Source organism: Maniola jurtina, chromosome 7, assembly GCF_905333055.1.
Source record: "Maniola jurtina chromosome 7, ilManJurt1.1, whole genome shotgun sequence".
Classification (NCBI taxonomy): Eukaryota; Metazoa; Arthropoda; class Insecta; order Lepidoptera; family Nymphalidae; genus Maniola; species Maniola jurtina.
The window spans coordinates 3,858,571-3,881,996 of record NC_060035.1 but is presented as its reverse complement, the minus strand read 5'-3'; the positions used below and the strand labels follow the sequence as shown (position 1 = coordinate 3,881,996).

The 23,426-nt window shown below is 37.5% G+C and overlaps 1 protein-coding gene across 5 annotated transcripts in view; it reads left to right on the top strand.

Moving 5' to 3' along the window:
- Positions 1-23,426, top strand: part of LOC123866845 (protein qui-1) — a 153,365-nt gene that overhangs the window by 75,409 nt on the left and 54,530 nt on the right. For all 5 annotated transcript variants that reach the window (XM_045908555.1, XM_045908554.1, XM_045908556.1 and 2 more), the window contains 8 exons: positions 10,642-10,810; positions 11,585-11,744; positions 11,895-12,639; positions 12,719-12,868; positions 17,006-17,206; positions 17,565-17,752; positions 18,043-18,189; positions 22,587-22,705. In XM_045908555.1, the coding sequence (XP_045764511.1) occupies positions 10,642-10,810; positions 11,585-11,744; positions 11,895-12,639; positions 12,719-12,868; positions 17,006-17,206; positions 17,565-17,752; positions 18,043-18,189; positions 22,587-22,705 (1,879 nt within the window). The remainder of the gene's footprint in view (positions 1-10,641; positions 10,811-11,584; positions 11,745-11,894; positions 12,640-12,718; positions 12,869-17,005; positions 17,207-17,564; positions 17,753-18,042; positions 18,190-22,586; positions 22,706-23,426) is intronic.

Below are 23,426 nucleotides of genomic sequence, written 5' to 3'. Positions count from 1 at the left end.
GGTACTCTTGATCTAAAATCTAATTAAGTAGGTTTCGTAGAAGTAGAAAATGGGTAATTGTACTTTCATGTACTTCCATTAATATTAGAACGTATGGGCGCAATAATGATATGACTGTAATAAATCTTTCATGTGAAATTATGGGAACGATTGAAATCGAAACAACTGTATTAAACCGAACAGTGAACAATGAATCAACAATAACAGTGTTGTTTTGCTTGCTTCATGTTTTAATCAGGGAAATAGTTCAAGAGTTAACCTGATTTCCCGACAGCAATAACTACTTGACTACTGCAGAAATGTTACGGTACTTGTTGATTGCTTGGGGCTATATAAACTTTACGATTGTTTGAGTAATTGAAAAACTTATTTTTAAGGGAATCGCCCACGGTCACAAGAATCGCAGGTGTACAAACTACAAATGCGCAAAAAACAATTCATTATCTAGTTCTGGTAGACTCGAGTGACTAGTCACTATATTGTATCTATTAATCTATTCTTTGTTAAAACCATACAAATATACGTGAGCTTCTGGTTACGTCATGGCCGTTTGTTGACTTCATCAGCATTTTCTTCGATGCAACCGATGCAGTCAGATCTTGCTGCTAACGTCACACGTTTGTTTTTTACGTTACGATTGTAGCGCTTCGGTAAGAAGGATGATTCGCTAACTCAATAATCTACACTGAATGATAGCCACCGAACTCATTTGACCTATTTTTAATCCATTGAAGTTTTTCTAGGAAAAATTGTTTCAGTATCATTCAGTGAAGTAGCAATGACAAATAAGTTTGATTGCTATTATAGTTTAGTGTTCATCACTGAGTTAATCACTACGCAGTACGCAGGTGGCTTTTCTGCATCTTGCGGCTCTTACCTACTGTAGGATAAATACCTGGATTTAGGCAGGATAGGTCACCGGTGGTTTGGAGTCTTCCCTTTCTCGTATTCCGTGGATAGTTTCTTCGAAGCACAGATTCGCAGAACACTTCACTTAATTTTAAAGTTTATGTGATTTTAACTTATGTACTTAGCGTAGCGTTTTTACAGTTTAATAGCGGGTTTTGCGTGATTAATTTAGCGTTATATGAGTTTTTTACACAAGCGGCGCGTGGCGTTTGTACAGCGGGCGTCACGCAGTTAGCGGGTTTCAGACTCGACGTGCGTAAACGCCGGTTCAAAGGTAACTGACAGGAGCGGGGTGTAAGAGCGGGTAATAGGATGGAATTTTATGTGTGCGTGAGTGTTTGTATGTGTGTATGTATGATAGCGTAATTAAATATATAATAATAACTTAAGTAACTAGAGGGCGCTTACAACTTCCCCCGCCTAGAGGTAATCCTCTAAACAGAACGAATTGCAAGACAGAGAGATAAAAATTATAGCGTTTAAAGCGGTTAAATAGAAGTTAATAGCGTTAATAGCAGCCTATTGAGAAGGTAGAGGGCATATCCGAACTACAGGTCTGACGTAGCTTCCGGAACGCGTTCTAACTTTGACTGCTCGAATTATACTGTCTTTCCCTGGATAGAGTTCTTCTATAACTCCTAGAGGCCAGCAAAGAGGATGAACGTTGGAGTCTTTGATTACAACAACAGCTCCAAGACTCACAGGGTTGGATGGAGTATTCCACTTTTGTCTGTGTTGTAAAGAAGTCAAATATTCTTGGCTCCAGCGTTTCCAGAAAGAACAAGTAATTTTAGTTAACAATTGATAGCGGGATAAGCGGCTGTCGGGAATATCCGTTAAATCCTCGACAGGTAAATATTTTGCGGGAGTGAGATTAAGAAAATGATTGGGCGTAAGTGCGGAAAGATCTGACGGATCAGAGCTTAAAATACATAATGGTCTACTATTTAATAAGTTTTCGATTTGAATTATAATTGTATTTAATTCTTCATAAGTAAGGATTTGTGTCCCTACTACCTTGTATAAATGCGTTTTTACACAGCGAACGTTAATTTCGCTAAGACCATTAAAATGCGGGCCGTAAGGCGGGCTATGTTTAAATTGAATACGATGTTCTGCGAGGCGATTTTCAATGAAATTTTTATGAGCATTGGACTGTATGAGAGTGTAAAGTTCATCTAATTTGCGTTTAGCTCCAAAAAATGTAGTAGCTCCATCGCTGTATATTAGACTTACAGGGCCTTTGCGTGCGCTTAGTCTTAAAAAAGCTGCAAGAAATAAGTCAGAACTAAGATCTGAGACTAATTCTAGGTGTACTGCCTTGGTAGTCATGCATGTAAATATGCAGACGTACGCTTTATGACTTTTAATACCTCGGCGGCGAATGTGAGTTACAAAGAAAGGTCCCATGTAGTCCACAGCGGTGTGAACGAAGGCTTTAACTTGCGCTACTCTAAAAGCGGGTAACTCTCCCATTTGTGGAAAAGTAGATTGAGGGTTGGTGCGAAAACAAATATTGCATTTGTGTACACGTTGTCGAACCAAGTTTCTGGCAGCAATGATCCAGAATTTCTGTCTGAGTAAAGCGAGTAATAACGCGGGTCCTGTATGCAAATTAGTGATATGATAATAATCAACTATTAGTTGAGTGATGCGGTCTTTAGAAGGTAAGATTATTGGATGTTTTTGACCAAAATTTAATTGCGAATTGCTTAAACGACCACCAACTCTGATGATGTCGTCTGCGAGAAATGGGTTAAGTTTTAAGATCGATTTCGAGCAAGGTTTATTATTTTTGAGAGCGTGAATATCTTGAGAAAAATGTTTATTTTGAACATAGCGAATTATATAAGTTTCTGCAAAATCTAGATCTGAAACTGTAATAGAACCGCGTGATTTTAAGCGTTTGGAGAATCTTAACATGTAAACAATGGTGCGCAATAATTTAGACCAGCTAGAAGAGCGTTCGGCTAAGATATCAATCGGATGTTGAGTGTCGGAAACAGAAGTTTCAACTGCCAGAACAGTAATTTTTGCTTCTTCAAAATTTTCATTATGAGCGTTTACTTGAAAAGGCGTTATAGGCCATCGCGATATAGGATGCGTTGTCCACTGAGGAGCGTTAAACCAAAGTTTGCGTTCTAATAATTCTTTCGGCGTGACTGGACGAGATATAATGTCCGCAGGATTTTCGCGTCCTTTTATATGATACCAATGTTCAGCAGATAACTTTGAATTAATTTCGGTAATCCTATTGGCAACGAATGTATGGTATTTATATGCGGGAGAGTGAAGCCATGAAAGGGCTACTGTTGCGTCAGAAAATGCGTAAATATTATTTATTTTGCAGCGCTTACTAAGAGTTTCACGTATCAAATCAATTAAACTGGCTAATAGAAGAGATGCGCAAAGCTCGAGTCGAGCGAGTGATGTTTTCTTAAGCGGTGCGACTCTAGATTTTGAAGCGAGCAAATGAACAGAGCCAGAAGAATGTTCATCTGAACTTACGCGTATGTAAACGGCGGCTCCATAAAAAATTGATTATTATTAAAATTATATTATTGATATATAATTAAAATTGATTACTTTTAATTGCAAGGGCCTTAAGAGATCTAGTGAATGTGTGAAGTCACTTTGTCAATCGGCAGATATAATAGCCCTTCAAGAAACCTGGCTTATGCCTTATGAGATACCTTTACTCGGGGAAATACATAACGATTTCATGTACACTGGTAAATCATCTATAAATCTCTCCACTGGGATACTGAGAGGCAGGCCGTTTGGAGGCGTGGCGGTATTGTGGCGGAAAAGTGTGTTTACCTCAGTGTCTATAGTGCCGTGTCATAGTGATCGCATTACGGCGATAAAGGGCGTAACTGCCAATCGCGAGTTGTTGTTTGTTAATGTGTACATGCCTACGGATTCAGCTGAAAATATTATTGAATTTAATGATTGTTTAAGTGAAATTGTAGCTATAATTGATACCTGTGGCATTGAGTCGGTATATATGTTGGGCGATTTTAATGCGCATCTTGGCGAACTCTTCGGTAAGGAACTTTTAAATTTTTGTACCGACCAGAAATGGATATGCGCCGATATTGCTAAGCTCGGGCGAGACAGTGACACATACACATTTATAAGTGACGCACATGGATGTCGTCGCTGGCTCGACCACTGTGTGGCCACGGAGGCAGCGTGGCTCTCGATCAGTGAGGCCAAGGTGCGCTACGATGTATATTGGTCTGATCATTTTCCCCTAGAGATCAATTGTAATCTTTATGCTACAAGAATTAAATCAAGGAATTATGATGTACGAACACAAAACAAAGACAAAATAAGATGGGGAGACAGAACTCAGACCAATATATATCAACAAGTATGTAACAGCTTTTTGAGAAACATTGACTTTCCTCCGGAACTAAGTGCATGTTGTGACGATATATGTACGGATGGAAGTCATAGGCTTGTGATTGATGAGTTGTACCGAAAAGTTGTCCGCGCACTGCAGGAGGCAGCGATCGCGAGCAACCAGCCGGGACGAGTTGGGAGGCGTAGACGTGTGGTTGGATGGAATAAGTACGTCAAGGACGCACACAGGGAGGCTCGTGAAAAATTTGAGACGTGGAAAATACATGGCATGCTCTTGTATGGTAAAGAATTTCAAGACATGAAATCTAGCAAGAAGAATTTTAAAAATAAACTTAAATTTTGTCAGAGAAATAAAGAGCAATTGCAGATGGATGTATTAGCAGAGCAGCATAGACAGAAAAAATTCCATAAATTTTGGAAGGAAACAAACAAATTAAACCCTAGAGCGAGCCTCCCTGTTAGCGTCGATGGGGAAACGGATGCAAAACGTGTAGCTAACATATTTAAGGAGCATTTTAGAGTCCAATCACCATTAACTCGGAATCAGTATGCGCAGAGAGTTGATTTGCCTGCGTCGGGCTCTTCTCTATCATTTAGCGCTAAAGAGGTAGAGAGTATTATAAAGAGCTTGGCGAGGGGAAAGGCTCCGGGACATGATGAACTGAGTGTAGAGCACCTGTTGAATGCGGGTTCTCATGTTTACCGGATCCTTGCTATGTTTTATACGTTTTGCATCCGACACTCATACCTTCCTGCAGACCTAATGGAGAGTGTAGTTGTGCCTGTAGTTAAAAATAAAACGGGTGATATTGCCGACAAATGTAACTACAGGCCAATTACATTAGCTACAATATTGGGAAAGGTGTTTGATGGTCTGCTTGACCGCCAGCTCAGTGGATATATAAAATTAAATGATGCACAGTTCGGCTTTAGAAGCAACGTATCCACGGAAAGTGCTATACTGGCGCTCAAGCAGACTGTTAAATACTATACTGACAGGAAGACACCTGTCTATGCCGCTTTTCTCGATCTTTCTAAGGCATTTGACCTTGTTTGTTACGAACAGCTGTGGACAAAGCTGAGGGACCTTAAAGTGCCACCAGAATTGGTTAATATATTAAGGTTTTGGTATAGCTCACAAACGAACAGGGTCAAATGGGCTGGTGCTTTTTCGGATCCATATCACCTTGAATGCGGAGTTCGACAGGGTGGACTAACATCTCCCTCCCTGTTTAACGTCTACATTGATCAGCTGATTGATGGACTCCGCCGAACCGGGATCGGCTGCTCTATTGATGGCACTATGGTGAATAACTTGAGTTATGCAGACGATATGGTTCTGCTGAGTCCATCAATTAGCGCACTGAGAAAGTTACTCAAGATGTGCGAGTCGTATGCTGAGTCACATGGACTCATGTATAATGTAAAAAAGAGTGAGCTATTAGTTTTTAAGAGCAAAGGTAACTCGCCGGATGATATCCCTCCTGTGACTCTTAACGGAGTTCCTCTTAAAAGAGTCGCAGAGTTTAAATATCTAGGGCATATTGTTACGGAAGACATGTCTGATATAAAAGATATAGAAAGGGAGCGCAGGGCATTGGCAGTCCGATGCAATATGGTAGCTCGCAGGTTTGCACGTTGCGACAAACAAGTAAAAATAACTCTCTTTAAGGCATATTGCCAAACTTTCTACACGTGCAGCCTGTGGGTGTCATATACGCAGAGGACCTACAATGACCTGCGCGTCCAATATAATAATGGATTCAGGGTGCTGATGGGGCTGCCGAGATTCTGCAGTGCGTCACTGATGTTTGCTGAGGCTCGTACCGATGATTTTTATGCAATTATGAGAAAAAGAGCAGCATCGGTGATGAGCAGAATCCGCGGTAGTTCCAACGACATTCTGAAGACATTGTCTGAAAAACTAGATAATCCATTTATGAGACACTGGATTGGTTTGCACATGCACTCTTAGTGTCTCATGGGTGGATATCTAGTCAAATAAAATTATATTATAATAAATAAACAAACTTACTTACTAACATAGGCATAAGCAGTTATTTGTATTACTAACAAAATGGATGTAATATCTGGAATAAAGATGATTATTATTATTATATATTATTATTATTATAGCATTTTTCACTAGCGTCAGAAAAACCTATGAGCGTTACATGGGATTCAGAGTTCATCCCTACGTAGCGTGGAATTTTGATTTGTTCTAAATGTGGTAGTTCATTACAAAATTGTTCAAACTGTTGAGCGATTGAGCTGGGTACTGGAGTATCCCAGTCGAGATTTAATTTCCAACATTCTTGGACGAGAAGTTTCATAAAAGCGGTAACAGGACCTATTAGACCGATTGGATCGAACAGGCGCGCGGTAATCGAAAGAATTAAGCGTTTTGTATAATCGCGTGGACTTTCCTTAGCGTTGATTTTAAAAGTAAAAGTATCGAGTTTAGGATGCCACTGCATTCCTACTATTTTTGTAACGTCTTGAGCATCTGAATCAAAATTAATTGCGTGCGGATTTTTATGAGAGCTAGGAACTTCATTTAGAAATTTAGTGTCATTGGAGATCCATTTGGTTAAATTGAAACCACCCGAGTTGAACATATCGACCATTTCATGATAAGTTTCTTTGGCTTTCTCAAAACCATCGATTGAGTTTATGTAATCGTCCATGTACATGTGATGAGTAGCTTCATTAGCTGCGAGCGGGTACCTGTCAATGCTGTCTTCAGCTAGCTGACGCACGACTCTCATAGCGAGATAAGGTGAACTAGATACTCCAAATGATACTACGGTGAAGTTATAAGTGTCAATAGATTGCTCAGTGTCAAATCTAAAAAGTATTCTTTGAAAAGCGTGATGCGCGGGCGTTAAATTTAATTGAAAATAATGTTTTTCAATATCTGCGGTTACTGCGATTGAGAATAAGCGTAAATTTATTAAGAGTTCAAATATGTTATTTTGTAAGTTAGGACCTACATATAATAAATCGTTAAGCGATTTTCCGGAGGTAGTTCGACTTGAAGCGTTTAGAACGATACGAGTTTTCGAAGTCTGCTTATCAGGGCGATAAACAGCTCTGTGCGGAATATAATAACAATTTATATCGCGTGAAGGGTTGTCTACTTTCGTAAGATAACCTTTGTCTATGTATGACTGAATGGTTGCGTTATAATCTTTACGAAGAGCGGGATTAGCGTTTAATTTCTTCTCTAATTGAAGAAAGCGGAGTTTGGCGTTCGAGTATGAGTCACCGAGTTTAGCGGGATCATCTTTAAAGGGTAAGTGAACAGTATATCGGCCTGTTTCATCGCGTGAGTAAGTATCTTTAAAGATGCGTTCACATGCTTCATCATCTGGGCTTATGTGAATTTTATTAGGTACATTTTCTAATGACCAAAAGCGTTCAGTAATTTCATCAAGTGACGGAGAGTCTGTCTGACATAAAAAAGTTTTAAAATCGTTTGAGCGGTGAGTCGAGTTGTGAGCTGCGCAGTCTGCTCTCCCCATCAGTATGTAGCCTAGCGTGCTTTGAACTGCGACTACAGACGAACGAGGCGAGACCACTCTGTCACACCCAAGCAAGAAGGGGAACAGTTCATTACCGATTAGGCAATCGATCGGCCCTGGAGTATGATAATCGTCGTCAGCCAATGGCAATGCGTGTAAATGAGTTAACTGGGAAACATCGATACGAGCGTTTGGTAAGTGGTCGGTAATTGTGTCTATCACCCTAGCGGTAATAGTATAAGAACAGCGTGAGTCGAAGCGAGAGTAAATTTTAAATGTTACGAATCCCAGGGATGTGCTTTCTGTTTGACCAATGCCTTTTACAACTGACGGAGCGAATTTAATTTTCATATTTAAGCGTTGGCAACATTCTTTTGAAATAAAATTAGTCATTGAACCTGTATCTAAAAATAAACGGATAGCGTATTGCGTATTGTTACTACATACATTTACTTTCGCGGTAGGTAAAAGTACAGTTGTATCTTTCGAGTAATTGCGTGAAGAGGTAGTCACTGAAAGTGCTAATTCTGTAGGATTGGTTGGCGGAGCGTGAGGTGCGGGAGGTGGTGCTGTAATCTTTGGCAAATCAGTAGATTTATCATTCTGCGGTGGCATCTGTATCGGAGTGTTACTGTCGTTAGCACCATAGCGGTTCGGTGAGTAAGCGGTGGCATGTGACTGTGAGGTCCCGGGTTCGTATCTAGGCTTGGAAAAAGAGCTACATAACAGACTGTGATGTGAGCTAGATGCACAATTCCCACATCGACCTTGGCTCTTACAGCGGAATTTTAAATGAAATCCTAGACAGAACTCACAAAATCTATTTTTTCTCACTATGTCTAGCTTAGTTTTAGCGTCTTGGTTTTTAAAAACCTCACACTTGTAAAGCGGATGAGCGTCTTGATTTTTACAGATTAAGCACTTACGTTGAGTATTTTGAGAATTTAAATTATAATTATTGTTGTTGCTGACTGTACTAGTATAAGTCTGAGTTTGCGATTTAGGTTTATATGAATTAGGTTTTTTATTTGGAGTGTGAGTATTAACTTGAGCGGAGCGTAAAGTTTGTATTTTTAATTGTTCTTTTAAGAAATTATTTAAATCGGAAAAAGTAGGTATTTTAATGTGTTTATGATTTTGTTCAAATAAAGTGACAACATCTTTACTTAACTTTGAGAGTGCTATGTGCGTAATCATAAAGTCTGATAAATCTGGTATTTCTAGGCGTTGCAGTGCCGCTTGTGCGGAACAAAATTGATCAACAAAAGATTCGAGCGGTTGATTTTGTTTGCAATTTAAAATCGTATCTATATATTGAGTAGCTTGCACTCTAGTATCTTGATATTTCTCTAATAATGCGTTCCATATAATAAGATAATTCTCAGAGGTGGGTGGTATACCAGAACAAACCAAAAGCGCCTTATCAGTTAAGCAACTGACTAAGTATTGGACTTTCTGTACGTCAGTGAGTCTATTGTTGTTATGTATTAAGTTCAAAAAGTTTTCATAAAAGACAGTCCATTTTGACGGACAGCCATCAAATGTTTTTAAATTCAGCGGAGGTAATTTTTTATTTAACAAACTGTATTGGTTGTCAAACTGTGACACAGCGGATTCACTTTTAATTTCATTTAGAGTATATTGAATTTGACAGTATAATGTGTCAAATGCGCCTAGCGGGGCATAGTTCGGCGTATAAAGAGGGTCATGTTTCAAATAGGCTGAAATTAAATCGTCTATAACTATCGCGAAATCTTGACGTAGTTTTTCTAAACTTTGAACGCGAGACAAGAAATTCGTTCTGTTCACAGAATCACTCACCTTCAGACTTAAATCATATATTTGTTGAATTGATAAAAACAAGAATTCTTTCTTAGCCTCTAATCTAACAATAGTTTCGTTAGATTTCGACATTCTGCTTTCTGATATGCGAAAATAAACGTTATTTCAAGCGAATAAGACTCAATACAGGCGAATTAATATTTCGATATAATTTTTATAATGAGTTAGTTGTAGGTAGATATAAAAAGTTTTAATCTTTAAATATTGAAAAATATACATAAATAATTATATATAATGCGTTAATATAATGTAATGCGTGGATCTCAACATAAATATGCGTAATTATACAAGATTTTTGTATATTTTTGTTAGCGGCGGTACCTACGTTCCGAACGTAATAATTCTATTGCAATGAATATTAAAATATACAATAAATAGCGTGTTTAGTGTTGAATTGTATATGAATACGATTCTAGGAAGAGAAATAGGATACGGTGCGATAGGACCAGAGAAATTGTAGGATAAATACCTGGATTTAGGCAGGATAGGTCACCGGTGGTTTGGAGTCTTCCCTTTCTCGTATTCCGTGGATAGTTTCTTCGAAGCACAGATTCGCAGAACACTTCACTTAATTTTAAAGTTTATGTGATTTTAACTTATGTACTTAGCGTAGCGTTTTTACAGTTTAATAGCGGGTTTTGCGTGATTAATTTAGCGTTATATGAGTTTTTTACACAAGCGGCGCGTGGCGTTTGTACAGCGGGCGTCACGCAGTTAGCGGGTTTCAGACTCGACGTGCGTAAACGCCGGTTCAAAGGTAACTGACAGGAGCGGGGTGTAAGAGCGGGTAATAGGATGGAATTTTATGTGTGCGTGAGTGTTTGTATGTGTGTATGTATGATAGCGTAATTAAATATATAATAATAACTTAAGTAACTAGAGGGCGCTTACACCTACTCTGATAAGATGTGTGATCACCTTTGTAAGCTTTTGATAGATTCTATCGGTTACAGAAAGCAGCATGAGTAGTTTTGCTAATTCAAAGAAATTGTTTCAGAATTATTGTCAACGGGAAAGCATCCGAAAGGTCTTATTGTTGTGTATCGAGACATTCCAGATTTGGAGGCGGACGACTCCAAATTAACGACGCTAGTGCACCAGAGATTAAAAAAGTTACTAAAAAAGTTCGAAGACGTTTTACCAGAGACTCATGTAATTAGGTTAGAGTAAGTATACCAATATAATAATAAATGACTTAAACATAAAGCTAAAAAGTTCTAAAAAAAAGTGAAAAACACGACTGTGCCATATTTTGATTAATAAAAACATTGCAATCGGGATGATGACGTAATGGATTCCAACGATACACCATACATCTAAATCTGTTCAGGTGTATAGAAATTGTGGTGGAATAAAGAAGCTCACATACATACCTACAATATACAAGAGCTCTGAAAATATTACACTCCATTTTACGGGCACTCGTGTAAAGAAATATTTAAAAAAATATTCTAACTGTTATACTTACGTTATTTTTTGCAGTACAAAACTTGAGTTATAGTCACAGTTTTATCCAAGTAACATAACTGAGATTTTTCTCACTATGTAGGCGTGCGCTTGACTGCAATCACGTCATCGCCAAAAACGAGATGATGCAGCCTAAGGTAGAGCGCGCTTGACCAAAACGTGCTTATGAACTCTTCTTTTGAAGGCACCAATATTATTAGCAAGAAACAGTTAAAAATTATTTTGCTATAATCCGCCAACAGTTGTCATCCGCGCTGTTGGCGGATTTAAAATAATTTTTAACTGTTTCTTGCTAAACATGAACTTCCGCAAAGTAACGCCTGATTCTATCCAATACCAATATTATTGTTAGTGGGGAAAACGGAAGCCGGAAGAGTATTCCATATTTTAGCAGTGCGTATTAGAAACGAGAAAGCAAATCGCTTCGTACGAGAGTATTCTTTCGAATATTCTAATTCGAATTATGTTTCTAGAGCAATATCAGCAGACTCCTCGCGGACGGACGCGGCGTCAGACAACGAAGAGAAACTGTCGCCCTTCAGGGAGAAGGTGCAAGCGGTTGTGTCGTCGCTGGTCGACGACAGCCTCAGCACTGAACCCGATCAGGGGAAGGGCAGGAAAAAGACTGTACAGGTAATAAGCTATTTAAGGGAACTTAAAATTAATCAGTCCAGTACATTTGGAGCAAATTGACAGCGACAGACAGACAACACACGAGTAATCCTATGAGGGTTCCATTTTTTCATTAAAGAAAGAAATATTCATTCAGCCTTTTTGTTCTAGGAAGTATTTTTGGAACACATCACTCACCTTAGAATATGTATAGAACATAATCGTCTTTATAAAGTAAATGTTAAGAAAATTGAGGACGCAGCTAGAGATATATTAGATAACGCCAAAGAAAACTACGAGAATAGGTGTCGACATCCCCCGGTGCTGATTTACGGGCCCGATGCCTCCGGAAAAAGTACTTTGTTGACGCATCTTTATTTCAAATGCGAGGAAATATTCCCCAAGCCGGTCTTGAGGATAATACGGTTCTCAGCCGCTACGCCGAGATCTGCATACAATCTAGAACTGCTGAGGGTTATGTGCCAACAGATATCCATCATCTTGAACATTCCTGAAGGCTACCTACCGAAAGACGCGAGTTTTGACCCCCTCTACATAAACAACTGGTTCCAAAGCTTGCTCAAAAGATGCGAAGAAATGAAAGACGAAATCTTATTAATATTCATCGACAACGTTCACAGAGTAAACCCATTAGAATGTGACATCGTGACCGGACTGTCCTGGCTGCCTATGTCTTTGCCGAGAAATGTTTTCCTATTTTGTACGAGCGCCATGTCTTTAGAACAACTGCAATTGACCCCGGCGCAAAAGGAAAAGTTCAAAGTTCAAAATTGTTACTACTTGTTGGACGCGGTAGAAGAGAGTCCTGAAAATAATAGCTGCGGCGATTACATAGATGGGGCCTTTGATAACTTGGAAGTCGTCTTCGGTTCAAAATCGTTTAGTAAATTGGCTGGTAATTGTTTTCCTTACCTAACTTTTATTTAGTTTTCTCTTTTCAAATAAAATTAGTAATTTGACCGTATATGTTTCAGGTTATATAACTTGTTCAGAGTTTGGTCTCACGGAACTCGAATTGCTAGAACTTTTGATGCCAACTAGCAACAGCGATGCAGTTATTACACTAAAGGATGCCAACTTCAACTTTTCCACTTTGTGTGTCGCTAAATATATGATGCTGACGAGTAAGTATGAATTACGTATTCAGTAGAGATGGGCACTACTGCTGTTTTTAGTTCACTTTCATTTCATGAAATTATTTTATTTTCATCACAGTGATTTTTCATGGAATGTGTTTTTTTTTTCAATTTTCGCACACATAATCGTTTGCTACATTAATTTTATTAATATTAAGATCAATTTAGCGCTGATATTTCTATTCAGTATAAGCATTGTTCATTTTTTTTTTCATTTCTTGTCTGCCAACGTGTACCATTAGGGTAAGGGAATTAGTAGACATTTACTCCCAAGATACGGGTATCCTAGTTTGGGGATTCAGGATTATAAATTTAAGTACAACTGTAACTAATTGACATACTCGTAGATAAATTAATTATTTATTCTTATTTTGGTTTTTCATGGAAAGTGCATTTTAGCACTTAAATTAATATTACAATAAAACTTAAAGCTAGCCCTATCTAATTACTATACAAATCATGCCCGCGTGGAATGGTGCCAAGAATACTGGCTGCATTTCCACGCTGGACAGCCAAGCTGTCATTAATTGCACTTAAAAAAAAAATTTTTTTCTCAGAAAATGAATTTTTGCACTTACAATAATCGTTGCTTTTCTAACGATGCTTTTCTCTTTCTAAATTCCAACAGAAAGTGATGCAAGTATTCTCGCTCGCAAACTTTTTAGCGCCTTAGTCCGAATCGATAATCCTTCGCGTGCGAAAACTATGAAATTCTACTTTATGAATTTTCACAGTATACTTTATGAAATTCTACTTTTTACAGTCACTTTAAGTAAAGTAACAGCTAATGTTACACATGAAAAGACTTTTCACTTAATTTTTCACATGCTGCTTGCGAAATGAACCATCTCTAATATTCAGATTTTTCTCTGCAAAGTTACTCAAGTTAGATTGGATTCTTTTCAGAAGTTGTAGGCAATCAGCTTACGTGTATTCAATGTGCCCTTTTATGTAACCCTCTCTTGTTTCAATATAACTTTTGGAATATTCGCGAATAATATTCTGTACATGGTAAATCTTTTCAATTGAGAATCAAATACTTGTGCGTTTAGTACGAATGATATTTTAGCTCAATTCTATTAACAGACATTTTCAGGGGGCACGGCAGTGCCCCCGCCAAGACGAGCCAAACGGCGGCCGGGGCGCTACGTACCTTTTTCTCGAAGTGTTTCGCCGTATTTTCGACCCGTCATAACTTCGGTCTGGATGACGCTAGAAAGCTGAAATTTTCAGTATAAGGTGTCCTCAGCAAATTTACCAAATATACTAAGTATCAAATATCTAGCTTTTATGGTTACAGATTTATTGATACCTAAAATACGCCGTTTTCGTCCCTCACTGATGATCATCACTATTCATAGTCTGTAATTCTAGGGTACTTCCCGAAGTCCTAGAAAGCTGAAATTTTGTATGTAGACTAGAAATTGCATACAAACTACAGGAAAATTAAGAAATTGGCAATGCCCCCCCTCTACGCCTCTTATGAGTAAAGCAAATCTGTAAATTCTGTCGCTAGAATGCTGATATTTTCAGGATAAGATGTCCTTGGCAGATTGATTAAACGCATTGAGTATCAATTGTCTAGCTTTTATAGTTTCAGATTTATTGACAGTCAAAATTCTAGTCTGTAATTCTAGGGTACTTCCCGAAGTCCTAGAAAGCTGAAATTTGGTATGTAGACTAGAAATTGCATACAAACTACAGGAAAATTGAGAAATTGGAATTTCCCCCCCTCTACGCCTCTTATGAGAAAAGCAAATCTGTAAATTCTGTCGCTAGAATGCTGATATTTTCAGGATAAGATGTCCTTGTCAGATTGATTAAACGCATTGAGTATCAATTGTCTAGCTTTTATAGTTTCAGATTTATTGACAGTCAAAACTTCTAGTCTGTAATTCTAGGGTACTTCCCGAAGTCCTAGAAGGCTAAAATTGAATATATAGACTAGAAATTGCATACAAACTACAGGAAAATTAAGAAATTGGAAATTTCCCCTCTCTACGACTCTTATGGGAAAAGCAAATCTGTAAATTCTGTTGCTAGAATGCTGATATTTTCAAGATAAGATGTCCTTGGCAGATTTATTAAATGCACTGAGTATCAATTGTCTAGCTTATATAGTTTCAGATTTATTGGCAGTCAAAACTTCTAGTCTGTAATTCTAGGGTACTTCCCGAAGTCCTAGAAGACTGAAATTTGGTATGTAGACTAGGAATTGCATACAAACTACAAAAAAATTAAGAAATTGGAAATTTCACCCCTCTACGCTTCTGTATGGGGGAAGCAAATCTTTAAATTCTACCGCTAGAATGCTGATATTTTCAGGATGAGATGTACTTGGCAGATTCATTAAACGTACTGAGTATCAATTGTCTAGCTTTTATAGTTTCAGATTTATCGACATTCAAAACCTGTAGTCACAAATTCTAGGGTACTTTCTGAAGACCTAGAAGACTGATATTTGGCATTAAGTAGGAATTTCAAGAATTATGAACAACAGATAAATTAAGAAATAGGGTCCCCCTTCATCCCCTCGTATATGAGATGCATATCTGTAAAATCTGTTGCTCGAATACTAAAGTTTACAGGATAAGATGTCCGTGGCAGATTTATCAAACGTACCAAGTATCTGTGTTTCCTGAAGTCCTAAAAGACTGAAATTTGGTATATCTGCTTCAAAATTGAGTTGCAAGATTCCACCCGAACAAACATACTTACATACGAGTACATCGCAAGTTGAATAAAAGCTTTAAAAAAAGAGGTAACGATAGAGAGTGGGCCATGAAAATGATGTACCTACAAGAAATAGATCCAAAAAAAATTTAGGGCACCTGCCAAAAAGAAATGAAATCCCACCAAAAACATTTCATGTAAAAAGTTAGCCAAGACTCACAAGTTCATAATGTTTTCACTGTTAAAAAGTTATGAGATCTCTAGTAGAGCCAAGCCCCTAGCTGAGCTTAGATTTGTGCTGGCCATGGGACCTATCCCAAGTCCAAAGTAATATAGCTCTTAAATGTTCTTGACTATATCACATTTATAACAATAAATAACAAATCACTCTACTTACAAGCTCTGATTCTACAAACCCTATATCTTGGTAAAAAAAGTACGGCTTGGCCGTTTAATGTTCGTAAAACTATTACATGACATAACATATTATACGTTAAAAGTTATTAAACGGCCAAGCCGTCATTTTTTTACCAAGATGTAGGGTTTGTAGAATCAGAGCTTGTAAGTAGAGTGATTTGTTATTTATTGTTATAAATGTAATATAGTCAAGAACATTTAAGAGCTATATTACTTTGGACTTGGGATAGGTCCCATGGCCAGCACAAATCTAAGCTCAGCTAGGGGCTTGGCTCTACTAGAGATCTCATAACTTTTTAACAGTGAAAACATTATGAACTTGTGAGTCTTGGCTAACTTTTTACATGAAATGTTTTTGGTGGGATTTTACTTTTTTCCTATTCATCGAATTTACCGATCGTCGAATGAATGGACTTTGATAATCCGATATCTGGATTATCTTTTTGTTTCTCCCAAGAAACTCTAAAAGATAATAAAGAAAAGACAGTATTTGTTTAAATGTGAATATTTATTAAATTTTTGACTCCTTTTGGCGTGATATTATGAAACATTAAATTAATCTGCAAAATTTATAAACAGAGATATTCCATAGTGTGCCAATCGCAAATATTATATATTTTTGTATACCTAGGTTAAATTAAATTCTTCCTACTACTTACAGCTATTTAATCACTATTAAATTATTACATTCTAAAGGCTCAGAGTTTTATCAAAGTTGCTTTTTTTTCTAATCTAAACCATAGAAGATTCGGTAAGTTTCGTTCTTGTCACGTACCTACTGACCTTGGTACTGACTGAATAATAGGTATGCCTGTTGAATTGAAAACTTCTTTTGGCGCTGGGTGATTTAATAATGCTCCAAGTGCCGAATACATGTAAAAGCTAATGTTAATGGTTTTAACACATTGTGAATTTTTAATTTTTGATTAGTACCTAGTACAATAATTTGTTTGAAGATCCATAAAAACCAGTTAAAATTTTTAATTTTTTTAGTCTTTTTCTACCTTATACAAACGTAAAAATTTCCATACGCAGAGACAATAATAGTAGAGAACGTGGTATCTGGTCGAAGTACCTGGCGCTGGAGAGCCGCGGCCGCGAGCGCGCGCGCAAGGAGGCGATACGTGCGCGTGCAGAGCGCGCTCAGGGACGCGCATTCCGATCTAGCCGCGTTACACTTTGCCAACTTTCTCAATGACACCGATGATACTGATACTTCCGAAACACATGAACCTGGTAAGTGCATTATAATTTACTAGATGCCCGCTACTTCATCCGTGTGGAGTTAAACTTTTTAGAAGATCCGTGGGAACTCTTTGATTTGCCGAGGTTTTTTTATTCAGCCCCTGACTGCAATCTGACCTGGTGGTAAGTGATTATGTAGTCCAGGATGGAAGCGAGGTAAACTAAAAAAAACTAAAAAAGCGGGGTAAAAAGTAGCCTATGTCCGTTTCCGGGTTGCAAGCTATCGCTGTAGGTATACCAAAAAGATGTTATTTGCGACCTTGATCACGTAGATTTAACTATTACTATTACTTAATTATTATTTTAACTATGCTACTACCTACACTATTCTAATACGTACAATAAAAAGTTCTCCCAGGTTACGTTGACGATGATGACGCCCTTCTCGATTCAACGCCGTTCCACTCGGCGAGCAGGACTGCGGCCGCGTTCACACAAAGACACGTGGAAGAATCCTGGCTACATCTACTCCTAGCTGGGGACTTCTCCAAACTGAAGGATTTGACTGTCTGCAACTTTGACTTCTTGCTCGCTGCTGTAAGTGACTGTTTAGATTTTATTTTTTATTTGACCCCTTTTGCTGCTTTAATCAGCCCACTCACGCAATTTAAATTAGCAGCTACTAAAAGTATTTTAGGTTCCCTTATATACCGAACCAAGTGAAAAGTTTTAGTATTCAACACCCAAAACATTGGGTCTATGGTCAATGAAACTAACTACCTACTTACCACAGTTTCGCAAAAGTAAAAAAGGAATACTTTCATCATATTAACAAACCCGTAGTATTTTTCCTAACATAAATATCAATTAACCCTCTTTACATACAGGTGCAGACAGTGACGATATCGTATCTCCGCTGCATCCTAGAGCACGTTCGCTGTTACATTCTGGACCGGGACGTTGAGCTCGTCTACGGCGCCGTAAGAAAATCCAGCGACATCCTAACACGGGATCCGATGCAATTGGGCGCACAGGTAAACTCGTTGCTCCATAGCTACAGGTATAGACAGTGATAATATCGTATCTCCGCTGCATCCTAAAGCACGTACGCTGCTACATCCTGGACCGGGAGATCCAGCGACATGCTAACACGCGTTCGAATGCGGTTAGATACCCAGGTAAACTTATTAAATACTCTTCCTTAGCTAGTGCGCGGATGCAGTTGGGTGCTTTGGTAACTTATTGTTGTGGGTGCTCAGTAACTACATTCATGTATTATTAAGTGCTGAAGGCCGATATCGTATCTCTACTGTGTCTTTGACCGGGGAATGAAGAGATGATCCATGGTATGGTTTCAATAACGGTTCGTGTAAATCACAGAGGAGTTTCGAAATTCAGAATAAACATCCATATTGAAAGAAATATGAGCGTTATAATAATAATTATAGGTTTTAAAATGAGAGAAAAAAAATTATAGGTTGTAGAGCCAAAATTTTCCTGAGGATGCTCAGGTGGCGGAGTAAAATTTGCGTGGTGTGTCAGAGAATCTGTGGTGTTAGTAGGCACTAAGCACCACCATAAGTTGTGAATATTGCTAGTTTTTCCTGCAAGAGTAGGTAAGTACATGGTGCTTATGATTTATCTGGATTTTTTACCATCATACAAATTTATCAAAATAGACTTATATATCACGACTTTCTGGAATATAATGCTTGCTCATATCCAAAATTTTAAAGAAACAGCATTATTAGGCACAAATAAAAACTTTTAATTCGTAAGCGGTTGATAATGATCTGGTAAATAATTTCTAGAACCTTCAACCCCATCAAAATAATATAACTTATAACAATGTAAAGTTCAACTTTACTACGAATAACGCTAGAAACAAAGGCATCTGTCGATAATAATAGATTGTATGATGATACTTCGAGATTATAACTCTGGCAATTTGGACGAAAATTTCACAAATTACATTAATCGTTGAACACAATATCTCAGAGTCGCTATAACAAACAGAGCTGCCGAAATTAAAATATTGATTGCTGAATGAAGAAAATAATCTACCTCGAGTAATTATGAAAATATCATGATGCTGATAGCTAAGATTTTCAATTACGAAAACCCATTTAGATTTTAGGTAATTGCTTTTTTAATAAGTAAGTACGCCCAAAAATGTTTTAGGATTACTCTATCTTTTTGATAACAAAAGTTCAAACTGAAATTAATCAGTGAGATTGCTAAATTATCTATACATATATGAAATATGAAATAACAAACTGACACTGACTGACTGTTTTTAGACACAGATTAAGATTTTTCGTTTAGTTTTTCTATATAACGTAGACCTCGACTCAGAAAGGGTTTTTAGAAATTGCATCGAATTTCGGGCGAATCCGGAGCAGGTCAACTGGTTGATAGTAAGGCTGCCTTATCACCAAATATGTATGAGAAGGGGTAGTTGAGCAGGTTTCCTTACGACATTTTCTTCTATCGTTAAAGCAAGTGATATTTGATTGCTTAAAACACACATAACTCTGAAAAGTTAGATACACGTGCCCGGAATCCCAAAATCTCTGACTAGGAAGCCGATATCCTAACCACTAGGCTATCACCACTAAGGATACAAAGTTATACGTAATTATTATTAGGTATCATCCTCGTATATCCGTGATGTAAATAGCCTTATTTTTGCTTCATTACACTAAAATAGGTTTGCAGCGTTCAATATACCTAAGCTTACCTATATAACCTTCTATAACAAACGGAGTTTACGAGCAGGTAGGTACATAAACTCGGTAATTCATTGTCAATTAATGCGAGCTTCGGATTACAATCAAGATTTGCCGATTATTATTAAAGTCAATGATGTTCTATTTATATCCAGTTCGTAGACTCTAATATACTAATTAATCAATCATTCAATTAACGTCGCAGAGATTTACATAGAATATTAATAAATTCATACTAATATGATAAATTTGAAAGGGTCTGTCTGTCTGCTAGTTTAGCTTCTGAAAAATCAGTTGCCCAATGTCGACAAATGTTGACTGAAATGAAAACATAGAGACGCGTCAAAGTAATCACACTAATATTATAAAGGCGAAAGTTTGTATGTGTGTGTGTGTGTGTGTGTGTGTGTGTGTGTGTGTGTGTGTGTGTGTATGTTTGTTACTCCTTCAAGCAAAAACTACTGGACGGATTTGGCTGAAATTTGGAATGGAGATAGATAATATCCTGGATTAGCACATAGGCTACTTTTTATCCCGAAAAATCTAAGAGTTCCCACGGGATTTCAAAAAATCTAAATCCGCGCGGGCGAAGTCGCGGGCATCGGCTAGTATAAAATATTTTTTTTTAAAAAGTAAAGAAAACACAAAAGAAACTCAAGACGTTTGAGAGAACACGTGGATTTTCGATAACGACTAATTGAGTAATCATAATAATATAAACAAACTCAACCTTGTATGTTGTTTTAGTTATTGTAAGTAGTTTATAATATAACAAGTATTGAGGAAACTTATCCAATTTTAGGCCTTACTAAATCCGTCCCACTTTAGGCTTTAGCGGGCCTGCAAAGTTTGGATTGCTAGAAATAACCCAACTACTACGGAGAAGTGTCCCCTAAATAAGACTTACGTTAACTACAGCTTAATACTTAGTGTAAGTAAACATAATTAGGAAGTTAGTAACGTAACATAGTGTATAGCTGTATAACAGAGTAACCGACCGAAACAGCCAGATTGAAGTTCACTTGATAAATAAGTACGTTGCAATGCAACGGTTCTAACAAAGGTTGGGTAGAACATTGCTTTATAATCCATCTTGGATTAATTTTAGTCTCTCTTGTTCTATCGCGTAGTTCTTATCTCTTTCTTTCTCTGTCTCATTTAAGAAAAAAGACTTTCGCGAGTTCCGTCGAAGGGGCGCGCCACTGTAGATATTATATTTCTCAGTTCACATTACTATATCTATATTAGTTAATAAAGCCTAACCTGGCTACAGAATTCCTACCCATATCGCTACCCATATTTTAAATGCCAAACTATGTTTGTTTGTTGGGTTATTGATTTCTTGGCCTTCAATGACGTCACAACTCACAAGAAAGCAAATCAGCGTGATTATTGCATGCATGGGTATAGTTAAAAACCTGGAGAGTAACATAAGCTTCTTTTTACCCCGAAAAACTAAAGATTTTCCTAGGGATTTAAAAATCTAAATCCACACGGACGAAGTCACAGGCGCTATTATCTTTCAGACATATACCTAGGTACGGGTTCAGTAATATTTCGCAGTTAGTTTGAGCTTCGTAAGTTTCAAAAATGGGAACCTCGTTCCATTACAAAAAGTCTTTTTGCAATTTTGACCGCATCATTTCAAAAATGCTAATTTTTACTTTAAGCTCGTTGAAATTTTTCGTTATTCCTAATGAAATTTTATACCAGACAAATATTAATATAGCTCCAGAAAGAAAACATGGTCCGGAACGTAATTTTAGGAACTAAGTTACTCCACAGAGCAGGTCATTTAAATCAAATTTTGTGCTCTTTGAAAACAATTTCATTGTATTTACCATCCAACTTTGCCATTGTACCTTCGCAATTAAGAACCATTCCCATTGTATCCGTTTGTTCCTCGTTTATTCTTATTCGAGCTGGATAATTACCCCATACTTTAGGTAAAGAAGGAGAAAACTTAATTTAAAATTTTCTGACTTACTTATATTCAGAGCCCGCTCAAAACAAACGAAGTTTGATTCTTAATTGAATATTATCCAATCAAACTCAATGATGTAAACACGTTCTACAATATTAATTAATATCTGTCTGTAATTTTCTTATAAAATAGTTTTAAAGTTATACGGGCCTTTGGCCTGCCCGTGTAGGCCTCTGCGCTGTCAACCTTTGACTAAAATAAAAAGCCGTGTAGTAAAGTCGTTACTGCAAAAAAATAGCAATTGAATTGTCGCCAAAAATATGGGATACCTACATTAGAAAAACTGATGTTTCTAAAAGAGTTTGCTACGTACGACCAATCAAAAACTAACTAAAAACCTTGGTTTACGAAATATTAATTTTCTAAAATTCCTACGTTCTTGGCGTTGACTCAATTTTTTACAGTACTCTACATGACCCTATTACTAAGCGTACACTGTCCGTCCGTCTGTCTGCCCGCGGGCTGTATCTCATGAGCCGTAGGTAATACTTAGGTAGAGAGATAAAATTTGCATAGAGTAGGTACGTATTTCTATTGCCGCTATAACAATAGGTACCCTAAAAATTATCTAAAAACCTCGGTCTTACGCAACATTTCTTATTAGAAACATTACTTTTTTTAAATTCCTACTTTTTCAGACTATTTTTGGCATTGTGGTCTACCTAATCTCTCATTCATGCCTTACCATATCTTACCATTTTAACGTACTTTTGTGTAGATAATAGCGTGGCTTCGACCGGCGGTGGCTCGGCGAGGTGTCCTGGCAACTTTGGTGACAGCTGCCATGGCGTGGTGTGATGGCTATGACAAACCTCTCCTAGTACCTCTTAACGGCTGGTAAGTTTTTTCTTCTGTTTCGTAAACCTTCGTTATCATCATCATGATCAACCGATGGTCCACTACTAAGCACGGGTCTCCTCTCAGAATGAGAAAGGTTTAGGCCATAATCCGCCAAATTGGCCTAGTGCGAATTAGCAGACTTACTACACCTTTAATAAAGTTCGTGCCCGCCGAACACCTGAATTATTAGAAGGTCAGAGTCTTAAATATTAAGTAATGTGAGATTTGTTTACATCCCCAAGCCCTCAAAATGTTGAGCTGTAGGTACTCAAAAAGATCTTTTTGAGAATTATTTCTAATAAACACTGACACAGTTAAAAGCATAATGTAAATAACAATATTTCAGTAAATTTTCATAACAAGGAAACTTTATTTAAATTTATCCTCTGGAAGTGGAACGAGCGCAGTTGTTACATACTTAATCCATGTTGAGAGCACAGAACGCTGAGCATTGAAATATTAAGCAGCTCTTAGATATATTTTATTTCTCGAAAAGAGATTTAAGCTGCTTCTCCACCAGAGATGTGCTATGCAGCTATACTGTACGGAAGTTAAAGATAGGCTACGAAAATATGAGACCGTTTCAACTAATGCTAAGCGGTAAGGCGGAGCGGGTAAAATGTGCTCACTTTTTATTTTATTTTAATTCTAATGACGGCCACTTTGAAATTTGAAAAAATAATAGCGGCAATAGAAATACTAATCTTGTGAAAATTGC